Source organism: Sebastes fasciatus, chromosome 15 (assembly GCF_043250625.1).
Source record: "Sebastes fasciatus isolate fSebFas1 chromosome 15, fSebFas1.pri, whole genome shotgun sequence".
Lineage (NCBI taxonomy): Eukaryota > Metazoa > Chordata > Actinopteri > Perciformes > Sebastidae > Sebastes > Sebastes fasciatus.
The window spans coordinates 2,674,889-2,693,272 of NC_133809.1; the positions used below are offsets into that span (position 1 = coordinate 2,674,889).

Genomic DNA, 18,384 nt, shown 5'->3' on the forward strand with positions numbered 1-18,384 from the left:
TTTCAGACTTTTTTCAGATCTTTTTTTTCAGACTTTTTTTTCAGACATTTTTCAGATCTTTTTTTCAAACTTCTTTTTCAGACTTTTTTTTAGACATTTTTCAGATCTTTTTTTTCAGACTTTTTTTCAGAAATTTTTCAGATCTTTTTTTTTAGACATTTTTCAGATCATTTTTTCAGACTTTTTTTTCAGACTTTTTTTTCAGAAATTTTTCAGATCTTTTTTTTTAGACATTTTTCAGATCTTTTTTTCAGACTTTTTTTTCAGACTTTTTTTTCAGAAATTTTTCAGATCTTTTTTTTTTAGACATTTTTCGGATCTTTTTTTTTCAGACTTTTTTTTAGACATTTTTCGGATCTTTTTTTTTTTCAGACTTTTTTTTAGACATTTTTCGGATCTTTTTTTTTCAGACTTTTTTTTAGACATTTTTCGGATCTTTTTTTTTCAGACTTTTTTCAGATCTTTTTTTTCAGACTTTTTTTTCGGACTTTTTTTTTCATTTGTCTGTCCACATCTAGCAGCTTTTTGTTCAAAGTAAAATTTCACAAAGGAACGCTGTCTTTCTCTTTTTTTTGTCACAGGACATAACCATCTTGTTTGAATAAAAACTTTATTGGTATTGTCAACAGAACATGAGTTGTGAGCAGAGTCTCAAATTAACTTTTTTCCCTTCCTGCCACTGGGGTAGACAAGTATTTGTTTTTGTCGGCCACTTTTGAAATCTCTACGCTAAATGAGGAATAACATTTTAGATCTGATGTCATTCAATGTTTGATATATTTTACATATAAAAAACATTATATACACGGTAAATTACAGTGTTCGTATTACACCGTAGCTTCAGAGGAGCCTGGGGTTGGAGGATACTGTGCAGAGCACTGTACTGTACTTTGTTATTGTCATCTATCGTTATTTGCATACACAAATCAAAAGATTATGATTATTTAAATATTTGCTTTGATTAAAAAAATCTTGGCCTTAGTAGTTTTAATGGTGTAATATAAGCTGCTTAGAGCTAACGTTACTAACCGTCCTGTCTCTTCGCCGCGGCTCCGGTCCAAAAACATGATACAGCGTGTGAATGCCGCTGCGTCATTGTGCAGCGTAACTGTCGGAAAGCTTTAATAAGAGGAATCAATAGTTGAGGAGACATGAGATGCCAAGAAATCGGACAACTGGGAACCGGTTCTCTATTCTAATCCCTAGCATTTTCCCTGCCTGCCAAAGTGGCGGATGGCCTGACACATTTACCCACCAGTGCCAACAATTTACCCGCATCTTTATATTATTTTATCTTGAAGCTCTACACCAACCAGCTCAGCTTTCTCTCCAAATACGCCCAGATATCAGATTGCTCAAAACCGAAGGAAAAAAAACAACAAACATTTACACTTCCATGCTGTTGCATTTATTAATCCACAGAGATGATTCATCTTTTCCAAGTCTACATCTCACTTCAACGTGAGCTCTGATCTGCACCCGAGCACAACACAGACTCCTTGCATGTAAAGTGCTAAAGCCATTGATGAAGCTATGCATCACCTGCAGCAGAAGCAGCCTTCAGAGCAGCTGAGGAGGCAAAAAGAAGAATCTAGTGAAGGCAAAACGCACATTAAAGTGCAGGTTGTTTCATGTTGGTGTCAGATTAAAAACAGCTCCGTTCTCCTCAGCATTTTTTGTATTCCTTTCCTTTTATCAGACAGGGCTAATATTACCTGGGGACATGCAGTGATTTGGAATAAACATTGATTATCGTTATGAAACATTAATCTGTCATGTCTGAGTTGAGAGTTTGGTAAAGACAGACTCCCCACGCTGCTGCGGCTGCTGCCTTAAATTCTGTTTGACTTCTGCCTCTTTTTATTTTTATGTTCCTTCTGTCACCTCTGGAGGAACATTTGGAATAAAATACATTTTGGGTGCAGTTTTTCTTTGCTGAATTGGGACCTGGCCAATCATAAAATCATGACCTTAGATCAGGGGTGAGCGACCTGCGGCTCTTCAGCTCCTCTCCAGTGGCTCCCTGTGGATTCTTAAAAATGGAAATGAATAACTGTTTTTTTGTTTACATTTTCATTTTTATTTTTGATTGTTGTAGGTCTATGGTACGACGGTATGACGGAGTATTAGGGCCACATTGAGGAATTTTTTTTTTTTTGAGGATAAAGTCAAAATATTATGAGAATAAAGTCCTAATATTATAAAGTAGTAATTTTACGTGTTATTTTCGTTTTTTCTTGTAAAGTTATGATTTTATTCTTGTAATATTACGACTTCTTTTCTCGTAAAGTTATGACTTTATTCTCGTAATATTAAGACTTTTTTTCTCGTAAAGCAGTAAAGGTTGCTGACCCCTGCCTTAGATGGCTGTTTGTGACGATTTTAGTCAATTTTGTCAACGGCGTTGTATAAAACTGTCGAGTTAATTCATTATTTCATATAATCTCCTCATTATATTTGTCCTGTTTGAACGCACTATTTGTCCGTCTAAGTGATTGTGTCAGCATTTGACATTCATGCTCTCTTTAGATCCTAATCCTCCTCCTTATTATCAATCCCATTTTCCGTGTTTGTTGTTGAGATAATTACAGTACACACATAAACTGAGACTGCCCACACTATAAATAGCTCACAGTCAGAGCCGGGGCCAATTAGTGGATATTTTTTGGCACTTTAGGAGAAGTTACGCGAAACACTGTCAGCTGTTTATGCGAGTACACTCCCCCCCCCAAAAAAGACCAGAGGCTCCCAAAAGCATCTCAGTGCTACTAATATCCTCCACTTTATAAGTAGAGCAAAGGCCATTTTCAAAGACTATTCTGTTGTGTTTTGATGTTGAAGCTTTTAGATGATTTATTGTCTTCCCCCCGTGGTCGGTTTTGTTCATATTTAATAAGGCCGTATTCTTAAGAAGACGGCGGGTGATATTTTGTTTTCTGTGTTTTACTTAAATGCTTCAGTTAATTAGGCTGGATTTCAGAATTTGTGTAATGAGCTGGACAAAAGCGATTACAATTTACAGACTGGGCTTTTTTTGGCACACGCTCGTATCCAGAGGGGAGTTAATGAATGCAGCAGCAGAACGAGCTGCAGTCGTACACAGACAGTAACCTGCAGCAGAGCAGGCTGGGTAATTCAGGAGGGAGAGTCTTCATTTGGAATATTTAGGTTTTTGATGATGCCTCCCTGACAGCTTCTCTCTGCTGAACTGCTCTTGAGCAAGAAACTGATCCTGGTTTATAGTAGGGTTGTCAGTCGCTTAAAATATATAATCGTGATTAATCGCATGTTTTTATCTGTTCAAAATGAACCTTAAAGGGAGATCTGTCAAGTATTTAATACTCTTATTAACATGGGAGTGGACAAATATGCTGCTTTATGCAAATGTATGTATATATTTATTATTGGAAATCCATTAACAACATAAAACAATGACAGATATTGATCCAGAAACCCTCACAGGTACTGCATTTAGCATAAAACAATATGCTCCAATCATAACATGGCAAACTGCAGCCCAACAGGCAACAACAGCTGTCAGTGTGTCAGTGTGCTGACTTGACTATGACTTGCCCCAAACTGCATGTGATTATAATAAAGTGGGCATGTCTGTAAAGGGGAGACTCGTGGATACCCATTTACATTCACTGATCTGGAGGTCAGAGGTCAAGAGACCCCTTTGAAAATGGACATGCCAGTTTTTCCTCGCTAAAAGTTGGCGCATGTTTGGAGCGTTATTTAGCATGACATGGTTGCTACCGATGGATTATTTATGTTTTTCTAGTTTCAATCTAACTTTAAAACTGAGCCCGCTACGACCTCAAAAAGATCGATTGCTTTAATGCGTTAAAGAAATTAGTGGCGTTACAATGAGTTTGCGTTCATGCGTTACTATCACATTAACGTTGACAACCCTAGTTTTTATCCAACAAAATATTCTGCTTCAATTCACATTTGTTGCCGTTTAGCCTTTCAAAAACAACATTTTCACTGTGGTCAAAAAAATAGTTTGCTCACACACTGACGAGTTCTGTCAATTAATGGAAATTGATTTATTAAAAAAAGACTAACTCATCTAGTACACTGAATTACATTCTTCAAATTGAGGATTTTGTTCGAGGATCTGCAATTTTTTGATACCATCTAAACTATCTTATCGTATCTTCACTCTAGCTTTAAAACAGAGGTCGCTGCAACCAAAAAAATCGCAAAGTTGCATTAATGCGTTAAAGAAATTAGTGGCGTTAAAAATAAATTTGCATAAACGCAAAACGCAGATTCTGTATATGAATATGTTTATAGAAGTTTCTGGCATGTCCGATATTTCGGTTGTTTGTCTGCAGTTTGAGCAGTTCCACGATGTGATTTTCCACATGGCGTCGTTAATCTCTATAAAATGATATCTGTATATGGAAATCTGAGCTGCTCAAAGTTCAAATTATTTCAACTCCGACCTTGACTGCAGAGCTGACCTTTTCAAAGTGCAATCGATGAGATAACAGCTGCAACTTGTTGCCTAGAAACAGTGAATTCCTTGTGCTCTTTTTGGGGAGATATTTGACCAGCTGCCTCTGCACTAGTCTCTGCGCCCTGAAATCTCTGATCATGTGAAGGCAGCTTTAGTGACTTTTAAAGGTCCACTGCTTGGTTGTCGCGCTCCGATTCGCAAACTCAGTAGCGCTACCCATCTGCAAACCTTCACAATTATGTAATCATGGTTGACGTGAACGTGAGGCTCCTTGTTGAGGAGTGGCTCCTTCTACTCGCTGCTAACACTTTCATCAAATACTGTTTATGACTATTATATTTGTGACCCCCGTATGTCTCTGTGTCTTCCAGGTCTTATCCATCTGTCCCAAGGACATGCGGGCCGACATCTGTGTCCACCTCAACAGAAAGGTCTGTATCTTTGGTTTTCCTACAGACACACATTAGTTGTATCGCTGCGCTTCACTGTATAAAAACAGATAGTGTGAGTTCTGCGTCTTGATTGTGTGAAAAGGAGGCGGTAGCTAATAATGCAGTCACAGTTTGATCCACCTAAATACTTTTAAAGCCACTCTGTGTAGACAATTATGTGATTATAGACTCCTGATGGTATACGTTTTTGTTTTTAGAAAAAAGATAGAGGGGTGGTAAAGTCTGGAATTGAATAGGTTGTCCAAAGCAGGGGTGGGGTTTGATTGCTTCTTGGGCTCCACCCCCCCTGAATGTTTTCTCAAAAGCCCCACAAATTGGCTGATCTTTAGAAAAATTTGACAAAAATGTGTGGATTTTTCATAAGCAGCAGATATTTTTTGTCCTTATAATCCAAATGTCCTTGTTTTGTTTTGCAAAGAGGACCATAAATTAGATCCTTTTACAAAGAAAACACTTGTGCTTCGTAATTAAAAATGAGTCAAAAAGTGCAAACGTGGTGCTCATTAAGCAGCCGTAGTCCCCTTTTTTTAAGTTAGTTTGATAAAGTTTGGTAAACACTGATCAATGTGCAGATTTCTGAAAAATAAAAACCAAAAATAATGAACCTTGGCAATATACTAATGAGTCAGTTTCTCCGGATAAAATTCTACTGTGAGTGTAGTCGCTGGTTGGAAATGTGAGATTTTATGACCGAAAACAGCAGCATGTGAGCGCTCCAACCAAAGAAAACTGAACCTGCCTTTTTCCCTTTTTGATGTAAAGCATCACAAACCAGCCAGCTACATAAACAATGTCACATTAGAGGGATTTTGGGGGTTTTGTAGTTCTCAAACTTCAAACACTTCAGTATCATTGTTCTGCAATTTTGGTGTTCTGACAGCGAGCCCAACTGTTGTCCCAGCTGAACAAAGGTCCTAGATGAAAAGACACGGTGGTGACAGTGAGGTTTGTGAGGCGACATGCTCGTGAGGGATTATTTCCTGATGGAGACTTACGTTTTCTTCCTGAGAGCGTCGGGTGATTCCTCAGTGAAATAAGGAGCAAACCAAACAGAAGGCTTCACTGTTACTGTGATGGATTATCTCGCTGTGTGTAGGCTGTGTTTCATTTTGCACACATGAATGGATGTCAGCAACACCTCTTCTGCAGATGGGAGGAAATCCAGACTGTTGAGAGGAAGACATGTACAGTATGTTCCCTTTAAAGTCCTGATAGTGTCCTCGAGAGGCTGCAGGGCTCCTTTCACCAGCAAGCCAAACGTGTTGAAGAAAGTCTATAGAGCGCATGGTCTAAAGTGCATGGCACAAGTATATTTATGGCATGTCGCACTCCACTTTTGCTAGTTGAAGGTGTAGGATTTGGCGACATCTGGTGGTGAGGTTGCAGATGCAACTAACTGAATCTTCTCCCATTTGCCAAGCTTGTTGGAGACCTACGGTGGCAAACACGAAAACGGAAATGTCTCTCTCTGAAGAGGGCCCGCTCCCTATGTAGATATAAACGACTCATTCTAAGCCAACAAAAAGACAACAATTCTTAGTTACAGGTAATTATCCAATAAAGAAAACATACCTTTTAATATTATATTCCATTTCTGCCAGTAGATCCCCCTAAATGCTACACACTGTTCCTTTAAACGATGCATAATCCGGGCACAAAGTAAAGCGCAATGGGCAAAACGGTTGTATTTAGTCTCTTAAAGAATCATAAAGAAGGTGTGTTTTGGGGATAACGTGAATTAAACCAATCAGTGTGTTAGCTCCCATACTCTTTAAGAGTCTGGCGCACTATTATTTAAATGGCAGATTTGGTAAATTGGGAAAGTGAGTGGTTTTCTGTAGTGAAAATTATGTTTTTGAAAGGCTAAACGCCAACAAAAATGGATTGAAGCAGAATATTTCGCCAGATAAAAACATGTTGTGAATTTGGATTTAACAGCGCTCTGGACTTATTGGAAATGTTTGGATCACACGAGGCGGAAACAATCCTACGCAGCCACCACTGGAATCTAATTCTACAAATAGTATAATACTAATAATATTAGTGGAGCCTGATCTTTATCTGCAACTGTGCAGAAATACCGTCTTTAAACACAATGAAGAGACATGCAAAAAAGGATTTCAGAATTTGTCGTTAGGTGGATAAAAAAACTGTGTAAAGTTCAAGTAATTATAAGTTTGTGAAATTCAAGCGATGCAGAAGATTCAAAAGTTAATTCTCATTGTACCCTCCACTGGAAAAACAAATGTCTTGAATCAGCGCTAATCAATCCTGTAGTCGTGTGGCCGCAGACCGTGCTGCTGCTAATTATTATGAGCTTCCTGTCCTCTCCCTCAGGTGTTCAACGAACATCCAGCGTTCCGGTTAGCCAGCGACGGCTGCCTGCGCTCGCTGGCGGTGGAGTTCCAGACCACCCACTGCGCCCCCGGAGACCTGATCTTCCACGCCGGGGAGAGCGTCGACACCCTGTGCTTCGTCGTGTCGGGGTCACTGGAGGTCATCCAGGACGACGAGGTCATCGCCATCTTAGGTAGGTGGACTTGTAATTCAGTCGATGTCTTTACTGAAGGGGGACAAAGTGTTGTGTTCGTGCGTGTGGATTAGCGGGGTATCAATTCATTAATTGATCAATTAACAGAACATACACTGAAAATATGAATCTCATATTGTATTTTACAAATAATGTTGGGTCTTGGACCGCTGTTTGGACAAAATAAGTCGTTGAAGACATCTTGGACTGGGCCTTTTTCATAATTTTCTCTTCTATCGACAAAAATAATAGTTATCTGCACCCGTATAATGGATTTAATGCTGTGAAATCAACCCTTGTTTCAATACTCCCTGTTTATCGTGCAGCGTTGAAACATCCACATTGAAAAAGCTTATGAGACTCATCAGGAAAGAGGAGAGGATAAAAACAAAACAAAGTCTAAAAGATTGCTGTACAAACATATAAGAAGCAGTAAATGCCAAATAATTCATTGATTCATACGGGAGATAAAATAATCATAAAAACATAATATGTGTCAGGCAGCTCATTAAGTCCTGAAAGATGACGGGCAGGAAGCCCATTAGATGAATGAAGCATGTCACAATAAAACAAAAGAGAAACAACTTAAAACTCAAATAAAATACTTAGATTTTACAAAAACAACATCTGTTTGCTTTTGGGCTGTTTACATCAACATGGTACATGCTGACTGGTGGCTGGACGCTTTTAAGTCCCAAATCTAGAACATATTTCTTTAGTCTACTAACCAATGATGCAGTGCTGGATAGTCAAGTATATATTTTTTTCATCCATGCTCAAAACGTAAGCAATGCTAAATTTGAGGATGAAATAAAGCACACTAAAATATTTTAACTGCAGTTATTTCCAGATCTTTCCAGATGACGTCGAATGTGATTAAAAAAATAAATAAAATAAAAATAAAATAATGATAATAATAATAATAATAATAAATAAATAGATAAATAAATAAATAAATAAATAAATAAATAAATAAATAAATAAATAAATAAATAAATAAAATAAAATAAAATGAATAAATAAATATATATATATATATATATATTTATTTATTCATGCATTTTTTACCTTTTCCAATTTGAAGTTTTTTTTTTAATCCCAGTTGGTAAAAACTCAAATACAACACTTCTATTTGTCAATAACAACATCCGTTTGGTTTTGGGCTTTTTGCGAGACGATCAACCAGCTGACGGTTGAATGTGTTGAAAATATTTTAGCTCAAAATTATCATATTTTTAGAAAGCTAGACAACCTGTCATTTTGTTCTTTGGTTGTTGTTGGTGACCTTTTCTGATCTGAAGGGTTTTTATAACCCCAGCAGGTCAGAAAGCTCTCTCACAAATACAGAACAAACACATAATCACTCAACTGAAGTGATGAACACTGATTATACCTGTGCTATTTTCACACTTGCTTTTAGGAAATTGAAACGCTGCTTACGCAGAAAGCAAAAGGATGAAAGCTGAGTCACTTCAGTCGTTAACGTTAGAAACCAGCAGTACATGTTGCTCTCTGCAGCCTCGTACTGTATTATTCATGAGGAGGAGAAGAAGAACGAGGGGAACCGGAAAGAAAGAATAAGAAGCTGACAGAGATCACGTCGGGGAAACTGTTTTTTTACAGTAGACGAGCGCTGATGGCATCGATGGCTGCATTAGCCGGTGTAGTGCACATTCTCATAACCATCAGCCGGCCCCAGATGAGCGTTTACTGACAGCGAATAACAAGAAGGAAAGATCATCACAACCGAGAGCGAGCGCAGAGCTGCACACTTTATTTGGTGTGTAGAAGTTTTGAGGTGTTACACTTTCACACAAACTTTACTGATCAACAATAAAATAAGTCAGTCTGACAATCCTCGTTGTTGATTGGTGTTATTTACTCGCTTATGTAGGGACAATCATCTTACAAACAACATTCAGGGTTGAATGGCTTGTTGAATCACGTTTTCTGATCTAACACAGCCCACAAAGAATGACTGGGTTGTCTTATTTCAAAGTGTTTTGGTTGGTATGTACTCCAGATACCCAAATGTATGTGCACAAGCAGAGTTTTTCATGATATGTCCCCTTTAAATGAAAACTACGCTATTTTACAACTTGGTTTTTATTTCCGTAGCTCTGTTCCTCGGTTCTAATGTGATGTTTTACTCACCGAAGTAAATGCAGAATTCTCTGAATGCAACATCACTGAAAATAGGTCATACGGAGCGACCTTGAGCAAACAAGCCAATAAATTAGCCAGCTAAACCAATTTATTTGGAGGTCAAACTGAAATGATGGTAATAATACCCCTTCCTTGCACAGGAATAACTGTAAGAGCACAACTCCACTACACAGCAGGTCAGAGCTGCAGCGGGATCTTGGTGTGTAAACTGTAACGGATGTTCACAGCAGACAGTTTATGCAATAATTATACCGTTCTGGGATTACTGTGATACCTGTAATGTTCCTTGAAACTAGACTAGTAAAGGAATCCTGTGGAGTTTTAATTTCAACTTTTGTTTATGTGCAAAGTTTCTCTCCTCACAGACCAGCCCGGTCACACGTAAAGATGTATGAATGACTCGATAATGCGAAAGGCAAAACGGCGTAACAAGAACGCCGTTCTTGCTTTTGGCGTGTCATTTGTAAGCCGTGTAGTCTGTACTGACTCCAACGTAAGTTCATTCACGTAAATACTGTATGCTACGCTGACGCTCAGAGCTGTAAAATAAATGAACAGTTGTGGAAAAAGCCCTAGAATTTTGCAATTAGGAAAGATAATTTGACAGATTAAAATAATTAAATGTAAAATAAAAAATAGTTTTGTAAAACAATTACAAGTGGAGGTTGGGAGTTTCGAATATCTAAAATGTCCAAAAGGAATAAGTGAATTTATTTTAAGGAGGTGCTGTACTTTGTTCCAGGAGTCAGGTGCACTCAAATTGAAAGCAGTTATTCCAAGTTCAGCCCTACTGTAGCTCGTCTGATAAAACCCATCTGAGTCACAAAGCAATTAATGCATTTTGTTATGCTAAATGTAGTACCTGTGAGGGACTGTAAAAGTTGGATCGGTGCATCACTACAGTATGTTCCAGCTCAAACACATCTGCTTTGTTTACATGAGCTTGTGGTCTCCTCATTCATGACCACATTGCTGCTGTCTGCAGTTGACTGAAATATCAGTTTCAGTTCATCTAGGTCGCTGATAAAATACATTGCATTTTGTTTTCTATTTGTATTGTAGATGTATTGTAGATAGGCTGTATTATCTATAATAAATCAATGTTACATGACTATGGAACGATAGTGATCCAGGACGGTACCCGTAGGAACCGCTGCAGCCGCAGGATCGTAGCAGGATTGCGTTCTGTGATGCTAGTCGCTGGTTTGCTAGATAGGAATCCATTATGTTGGAGCTATAGATCCACTGCTGCTGATAGGGAGAGTCAGAAGCAGCTGCAATTTACAATCTGGGAAAATAGAAGAAATTAGAAATAAGTATTTTAGACAACAGAAAGCAGAGAGCTGAAAGTAAATATTGTTAAAAGCGAGAGACACAAAATAAGAGGAAGAGAAGAGTAAAAGCGTGACAGAGTGAACCCTCTGCTGTGTTGCGTCCTCGCTTCCTTAACTTCATTAGGAGGCCGAGTCGGACGAAGGCAGCAGTCAGAGCTTCATAAAGAGCATATTAGATGTTTGATAAAGTGCTTCATCTCCCTGAGGACATTAATCAATAAACCGTCAGCGTGTTGTCATCAGGAGCTGATGTTGCCGTGGAGAGACGGACCGGGTCAATAGAAGAATATTATTTTTGTTTGTTTTCTCTTTAGTCTGGTTCGGTTTCACGGTGCACAAATTAAGGCCGGACCAAATAAACAAAAATAAGGGGCGTGTACGAAGGAGCAAATTGATCTTGTTTGTCTTGAGAGCTGCCACTTCTATGAAGGGAATTTGATGTATTGCTGTCAAAGTTTTCATCACTTTGACTCAGCGCTGAGATACTGTGAATCCCTTCTCCTCCAGTTTATCTCCAATGACTTTATGACCTTCACTGTTTTTGTAGACTTTAGTTAACATATTCTGTATGTTCTCCTCGGCCATGATGTCAAGCAAACATCGGACTTCTGCAGATGTCCAGGTCAGTCCTCTCCCACTCATGTTAACCTGTTGTTTACCAGTGTCCATCTCAACAAATGTCTGCACAGGCAATCTGTAATCCTCTGCAGAGGAAACGCTCTGAGACCACCTCTCACAAGTGGTTTCAAACCGGGTGTTTTGGTCCTCAACAGAGTACGATTACTGCGTTCACAACTGACACCAAAGTTTGATTAAAGCGGACTAAATTTTGGCTTGTGAAAGCTTCCTTAACACCAAGCGTCCTTAATGCCAAGCTTCCTTAACGCCAAGCTTCCTTAACGCCAAGTGTCCTTAAGGCCAAGCGTCAGGGACGCTCCAACAGAGAAGGGACTCGCTTTCACATTATCAGTTCATCATACCCCCGTGACAACGTAGTCGGGGGTATGTAGTGCTCCGCGTGTCCGTCCTTCCATCATTTTGCGTGTCACACTTTCGTTTCCGGAGCAGAACTCGGAAACTATTTAACTTAGGATCTTCAAACTTGGTATGATGGTTGACAGGGTAGTCTAGTTGAGGAAGGTGAGCTAATAACAGGCTGCATTGTGCTCAGTAGACTAATTCCATTAGTTCCAAAAGGGCAAAACCTTTGGGCCTGCTTAAGTAGGGGTCAAGCGGTGAGCGGTCAAGCCGTTTCTGGTCCACTTCAGCTCTGATGGGACCTCAGTCCTCTTTCTGTTCACACTATAGTTCCTCTGGAGCCAGACCTTACTTTTTGATGTCGTTTTTTTATTTAGGATCGCACAAATTTCGTTAAACCCATAATCGTCGCTGCAGCGCTTTCAGTGGACTTTTTAATGTTTGAGGCGGCTGCACAAACAATGTTTTCTGGTGTTTTAGGATGTCCCCTGTCTGTGCAATCAGTGCAGTTCTTACTGTGTTTTGTGAATATCCAAACCGCTCTGTACTCGACAGGACACAACCTTACTAAACGTTTCTTCCTTTTATGTGTTTTCCCTGGCAGCCAAAGTGGCAAATGGCCTGACAATTTTACCCGCCACTGCCAACAATTTACCCACATTTGATGGGCTGTGGGTGCTAATTTCAGACACAAACACACACTGAGGGACTGACTGCATAAATGAGCAGGTGCTGAGCACAGTAGGGGATGAACAGATAGAGAAAAGGGAAAAGGAGGCGGGACATTTTTTGGATTCTCACCTCGTTAAATGATCTTTTTCTTGTTTTTAAACACATTAAGATCGTGGAAGAGGAGGTTTAAAGGAAGGAAAAGATGAGATGGACGAGGGAAAGAGGAAGAAGGGGAATGATATGGAAAGTGGAGACAAAAAGGAGGATGATGGCTTGGTAGGAAGAATAGAGGGTAGAATAGGAGGATGGAAAGACGACAACAAGAAAGGATGGACAGCAGAAACCGAGGAGGGAAAGGTTAGAAGGATGGAGGAAGCGTTTGGGAGAATTTGAGAGAGAATCGAAGGATAGGGGGTAAATGAGGCAAAGTAGAAGCAGCAGAGGATGGAGGGAAAAGAAGAAGAGGATGGATGGAGGGAGGGAGAGTGTGTTGGTTGTGGTTTTAAAGCCACTGATTTCCCCAGGCTGAGGAGTGAGGCTGCTCCCCGAGGCTGTAACACACTCTGCTCTCATTAGTGTCCAACGGCATCCGGTTGACACACACACACTCGAACAGCGGCGAAGGTACATGTCGGAACGCCGGTGTGTATTTTTTTATTACGGCTCTTTAATGTCTCCATGTACAGGGAGTGGAAATGAGTTTTCTCTTGAGAGGACGATAAAGTGTCGGAACGCACACGACATCTCATACAGAAGAGCAGATGAACTCACGAAAACACGATAGTTTTCCCACAGTAACAAGGCAATACAGAGGCAGCCCCGGTAAATACTCATGAGTAATAACCCTCTCATTTCCCATCAGCCACCAGGATTACTGTGTCCCGTACCAAGCTCATTCGGCAGCGAGGAGAGGCAGCTGTAACATATAACAGTCTCACAGCAGTTTGTGAAATAGTCAAATTTTAATCTATTTGATTTGCACATGGAGACGAATTTCCCTTTTTTTTTATTACACTCCAACATCACGTGACGAACATGTCAATTTCTGCTCCAGTCTTTTCAAAACAAAACTACTTAGTTAGGTTTAGGAAAAAATCAACTTGGTTAGGTTTAGGCAACCAACTACTTAGTTAGGTTTAGGAATAGATCGACTTGGTTATGCAACAAAACTACTTAGTTAGGTTTAGGAAAAGATCAACTTGGTTGGGTTTAGGCAATAAAACTACTTAGTTAGGTTTAGGAAAAGATCAACTTGGTTGGGTTTAGGCAATAAAACTACTTAGTTAGGTTTAGGAAAAGATCAACTTGGTTAGGTTTAGGCAATAAAACTACTTAGGTTTAGGAAAAGATCAACTTGGTTAGGTTTAGGCAACAAACTACTTAGTGAGGTTTAGGAAAAGATCAACTTGGTTAGGTTTAGGCAACAAACTACTTAGTGAGGTTTAGGAAAAGATCAACTTGGTCAGGTTAAGCAATAAAACTACTACTTAGTTAGGTTTAGGAAAAGATCAACTTGGTTAGGTTTAGGCAACAAACTACTTAGTGAGGTTTAGGAAAAGATCAACTTGGTTAGGTTTAGACAATAAAACTACTTAGTTAGGTTTAGGCAACAAACTACTTAGTTAGGTTTAGGAAAAGACCAACTTGGTGAGGCTTAGGCAACAAACTACTTGACCGTAAGGCCTCAATGCCTAACCTCAACCATCTCGCGAGAGTTTTGCAACTTGTGAGTTACCTTCTAGACACAACCCTATACCGGACGGTAATGGGTTGGGTTTCATTTGCACAACCCAATAATGAAAGCCTGATTCTAGTCTCCCTGAGTCTCCACCTTCACTATCCAACACACTGCTAGCTTTAGCTTATTCAATTTCTTTTTGAAAGTCAGATAGGAAGATTGAAGCCACTCTCATATCGGTCTGTTAAATATGAAGCTGTCGTTGGTTAGCTTAGCTTAGCATAAAGACTGGATGCCAGGGGATGTCAAATGGTAATAACGGTCTTATTTTTAAATTTGTTGGACAAGACGGTACATCCTGTTTTGGTACACAACGATGTCAAAAAAGGACAGAAGATACTTGTATATGAGGTGATAAGTGTCAGTTTCAAAGGAGGATATCTGAGTGTTAAGATGGTCATGAAAAGCAGCGCTGCATTAAGACATTTTACAAGAATCTCTCTGTTTAAAGTTGCCTTTCATCATCCTCCCTTTAACCGGCACTCTTAATCAGTTCCTCCTCTAATGTATTCCACATCAAAACAGCCCCGCGCTGATTCTTATTACTGGATGCTGTAATGCAGCCAGACTCATGCGGTTGGTTTGAGGCTCATCTCCTTCTGTTCACCGCTGACGTATATTGCTTGCTGGGGCCAGAACATATTGCTGTGTGAATAGAAGGGCCAGACTAAATTCCCCTTCTCATAACCGAGCATGAATAATGGATTAAGAAATTAATCAGCTCATCATTTTGGCAAAAACAAAAAAAAAAAAAAGAGGGTGAGTGAATGTTCTCTAGAGCAGAAATCATCAATAGATAATTCAGACTAAAGGGCTGGTGGTGTGTGGTCGTCTGTTTATCCAGCTGTGCTGCCAGAAGGCCGACAATTTATCCAAGTTCTGATAGAAATAGGCGACTTTAAACAAAAATAAACCTGCTGAGGAAACCCAAGAATGCTACGTATATGAGAAGAGGCCGGAAGTGGAAAGTGATCGGATATTTCATTTGTAAATGTGTTTTTGGCATATTTAATAGTCTATAATGGAGAGTTCAAAGATTGAAGATATCGTACATGATATATAAAACTAATATAACATAAAGAATACTTTAATGGATATTCAAACCATGACATAAACCAGTTGAATAGCCAAATGGATCCAGCTGGTTTGGATTTTAAGGCCTGCTGTTTGTTTTCCTGTTATTTATTTAAGTAAGCGTATTTACTTCGCAGCAGGTCCAATGCAGCGTCACATCAATGGTTTCTGGACTATTTTCAAGCCTCAAGAAGTCAACGTTGGTTTATGTGCCAGGTTACTTCCGTACTTAAGTTAAGGCACTAAGGCACTTAGTTAAGGCACTAAACCTAACTGAGTAGTTTGTTGTCTAAACCTAACCAAGTTGATCTTTTCCTAAACCTAACCAAGTTGATCTTTTCCTAAACCTAACTGAGTAGTTTGTTTCCTAAACATAACCAAGTTGATCTTTTCCTAAACCCAACCAAGTTGACCTTTTACTACACCCAACCAAGTTGATCTTTTCCTAAACCTAACTGAGTAGTTTGTTGCCTAAACCTAACCAAGTTGATATTTTCCTAAACCTAACCAAGTCAATCTTTTCCTAAACCTAACTAAGTAGTTTTGATGCATAAACCTAACCAAATCAATCTTTTCCTAAACCTAACTAAGTAGTTTGTTGCCTAAACCTAACCAAGTGGAACTTTTCCTAAACTTAACAACGTAGTTTGTTGCCTAAACCTAACTAGGTTGATCTTTTCCTAAACTTAACAAAGTAGTTTGTTGCCTAAACCCAACCAAGTTGATCTTTTCCTAAACCTAACTAAGTAGTTTTGATGCCTAAACCTAACCAAGTTGATATTTTCCTAAACTTAACTAAGTAGTTTGTTGCCTTAACCTAACTAAGTTGATCTTTTGACCTAAGTAAGTGTTTTTGTTTAATTCACAACATTAAGTTTATGTTTACTACAACCAAAAAGTGACAAAGCATCAGTATGTGACGAGTTGGGATGAGAATGTGTTGATTATCTAGGCGAAAAGTTTCTCTTTAAAGTGGAGCTCCCACTCAACCGGAGAAAAGTGGTTATACTTTGTCATGAGCAGAGTTTGAAGGAAAATTACAGATTGCATCATGTTATTATTCAGGCAGTCTCAGGCTTGTGATTTGGGAACAACTCAGGTAGAAGTACAGTTTGTATTTCAATAATCTTTATCTGATAATTTAAGGGCTTTACAGTATTTTTTTAGTCAAATGTTTCATCTCAAATAACTCCCGCTGGTTAGAAAAAAAGTTATAAAAGAGCCTTTTTTTGTGCCACATTTTATTTGTTATTCTTTATTGTTTCACTACTTGTAACGTAATAAATCATCTACTTGCAACTACTATTTCATCAACTTTTAACGGACCATGCTGCACACATTTGCATCTTGGAAAAAAAAGGATTTTTACAAACTAACTTGTGATCTGAAGCTCATATAAGATAAAACTTTATTCATCTCGAGGGGAAACACTGCCCATATGTTGCGAAGACCAGACGCAGCAACATAATTAATACATCAGTTATCTTAATTAATGGTCTCATTAGCATAAGTGGTTATGATTAATATCACGCCGATCATGTTGGGTTCTTTCAGGCAGATCAAGTTCCTCTTGTTGGGAACAGAATGAGCTCATTAAACCTATTTGTTACTGTTTTCTACAGTGAACATTCTGAGTAGAACTTATTAATCATTCATCAGTTTGTGTCTAAAACTGGACATATTGCAAAGCGGCTACTCATCGGTGGCAGGGACAACATTTGTGCAGTCTGGAAGTACTGTAATTATTAAAAAAAGGGTTCTTCAAATGCTAAGAGTAGTACTTTTAGTACAATAAAGATGCTGCTGTTGGTGGGTCTGTGTCACAGCAGCTGTATAAGCGTCTCCACCCACTCAGTTTTCAGAGATAATGGCCTGACGGGGGCAACAGCAGCATCAGCACGCCAGCTGAAAGCATCAGCCTGAGATTGCTGGACCGACGTGTGTTGAAGCTGCAATGTGAGATAAAGCAAAACGAGGGTGCACACCCCGCTCGCCCACCCGCCCGCACACAGGCAATTTCTTTTTCTGCTGATGGGGATACAGCAGCATCCAGTGTCATCTCCACATTCGACAGGATGTCAACTGAGAGTTGATCCTCATCACAACAAAATGTGTTTATTTTAAACTAGTGCACTTCTATGAATAACCACAACAGGGATCTCTCTTAGTGGTAGACGTTAGAAGATGATAACACCTTCGGTCCCCTTTTATTCTAGTTTGGTTTCTTTATGTTCCAATTAGGGCTGTCAAAGTTAAAACGACAATAACGCCTTAGTGCAGATTTGTTTCAACGCCACTAATTTCTTTAACGCAACTTGTGATTTTTAGGTGGTAACGGGCTCAGTTTTTAAGCTTGAGATACTGGTATCATATGAAACTAGAAAGCCTAAAGAATCCATCGGTACCAACCATGTCATACTAGCTTGTCATAAAGGAGGCTAAATTACGCTCCAAACTTCCGCTAAATTTTGGTGAGGGAAAACTGTCATGACCATTTTCAAAGGGGTTCCTTGACCTCTGACCTCCAGATGTGTGAATGTAAATGGGTTCTATGGGTACCCACGAGTCTCCCCTTTACAGACATGCCCACTTTATGATAATCACATGCAGTTTGGGGCAAGTCATAGTCAAGTCAGGACACTGACACACTGACAGCTGTTGTTGCCTGTTGGGCTGCAGTTTGCCATGTTATGACTGGAACATATTGTTTTATGCTAAATGCAGTACCTGTGAGGGTTTCTGGACAATATCTGTCATTGTTTTGTTAATTGATTTCCAATAATAAATATATACATACATTTGCATAAAGCAGCATATTTGTACATTTTGAACAGATAAAAAAAATATTGCGATTAACTATTTTAATTGATTGACAGCCCTAGTCCGGATATATACAATATGATTATTCATAGGGTCTCATACCCTTTTTTACCACCAACATGGAACGGCTTCTGTTCCGGTTCACACACCTA

At 39.1% G+C, this 18,384-nt stretch overlaps 1 protein-coding gene across 4 annotated transcripts in view; it reads left to right on the forward strand.

Annotated features, from left to right (window-relative positions):
• Positions 1-18,384, forward strand: part of LOC141783772 (voltage-gated delayed rectifier potassium channel KCNH5) — a 178,619-nt gene that overhangs the window by 107,101 nt on the left and 53,134 nt on the right. For all 4 annotated transcript variants that reach the window (XR_012597354.1, XM_074661260.1, XM_074661259.1 and 1 more), the window contains exons 10-11: positions 4,840-4,899; positions 7,258-7,450. Coding sequence is in view for 3 of the 4 variants with exons in the window: in XM_074661260.1 (XP_074517361.1) it covers positions 4,840-4,899; positions 7,258-7,450 (253 nt within the window). In the remaining variant the exon portion in view is untranslated. The remainder of the gene's footprint in view (positions 1-4,839; positions 4,900-7,257; positions 7,451-18,384) is intronic.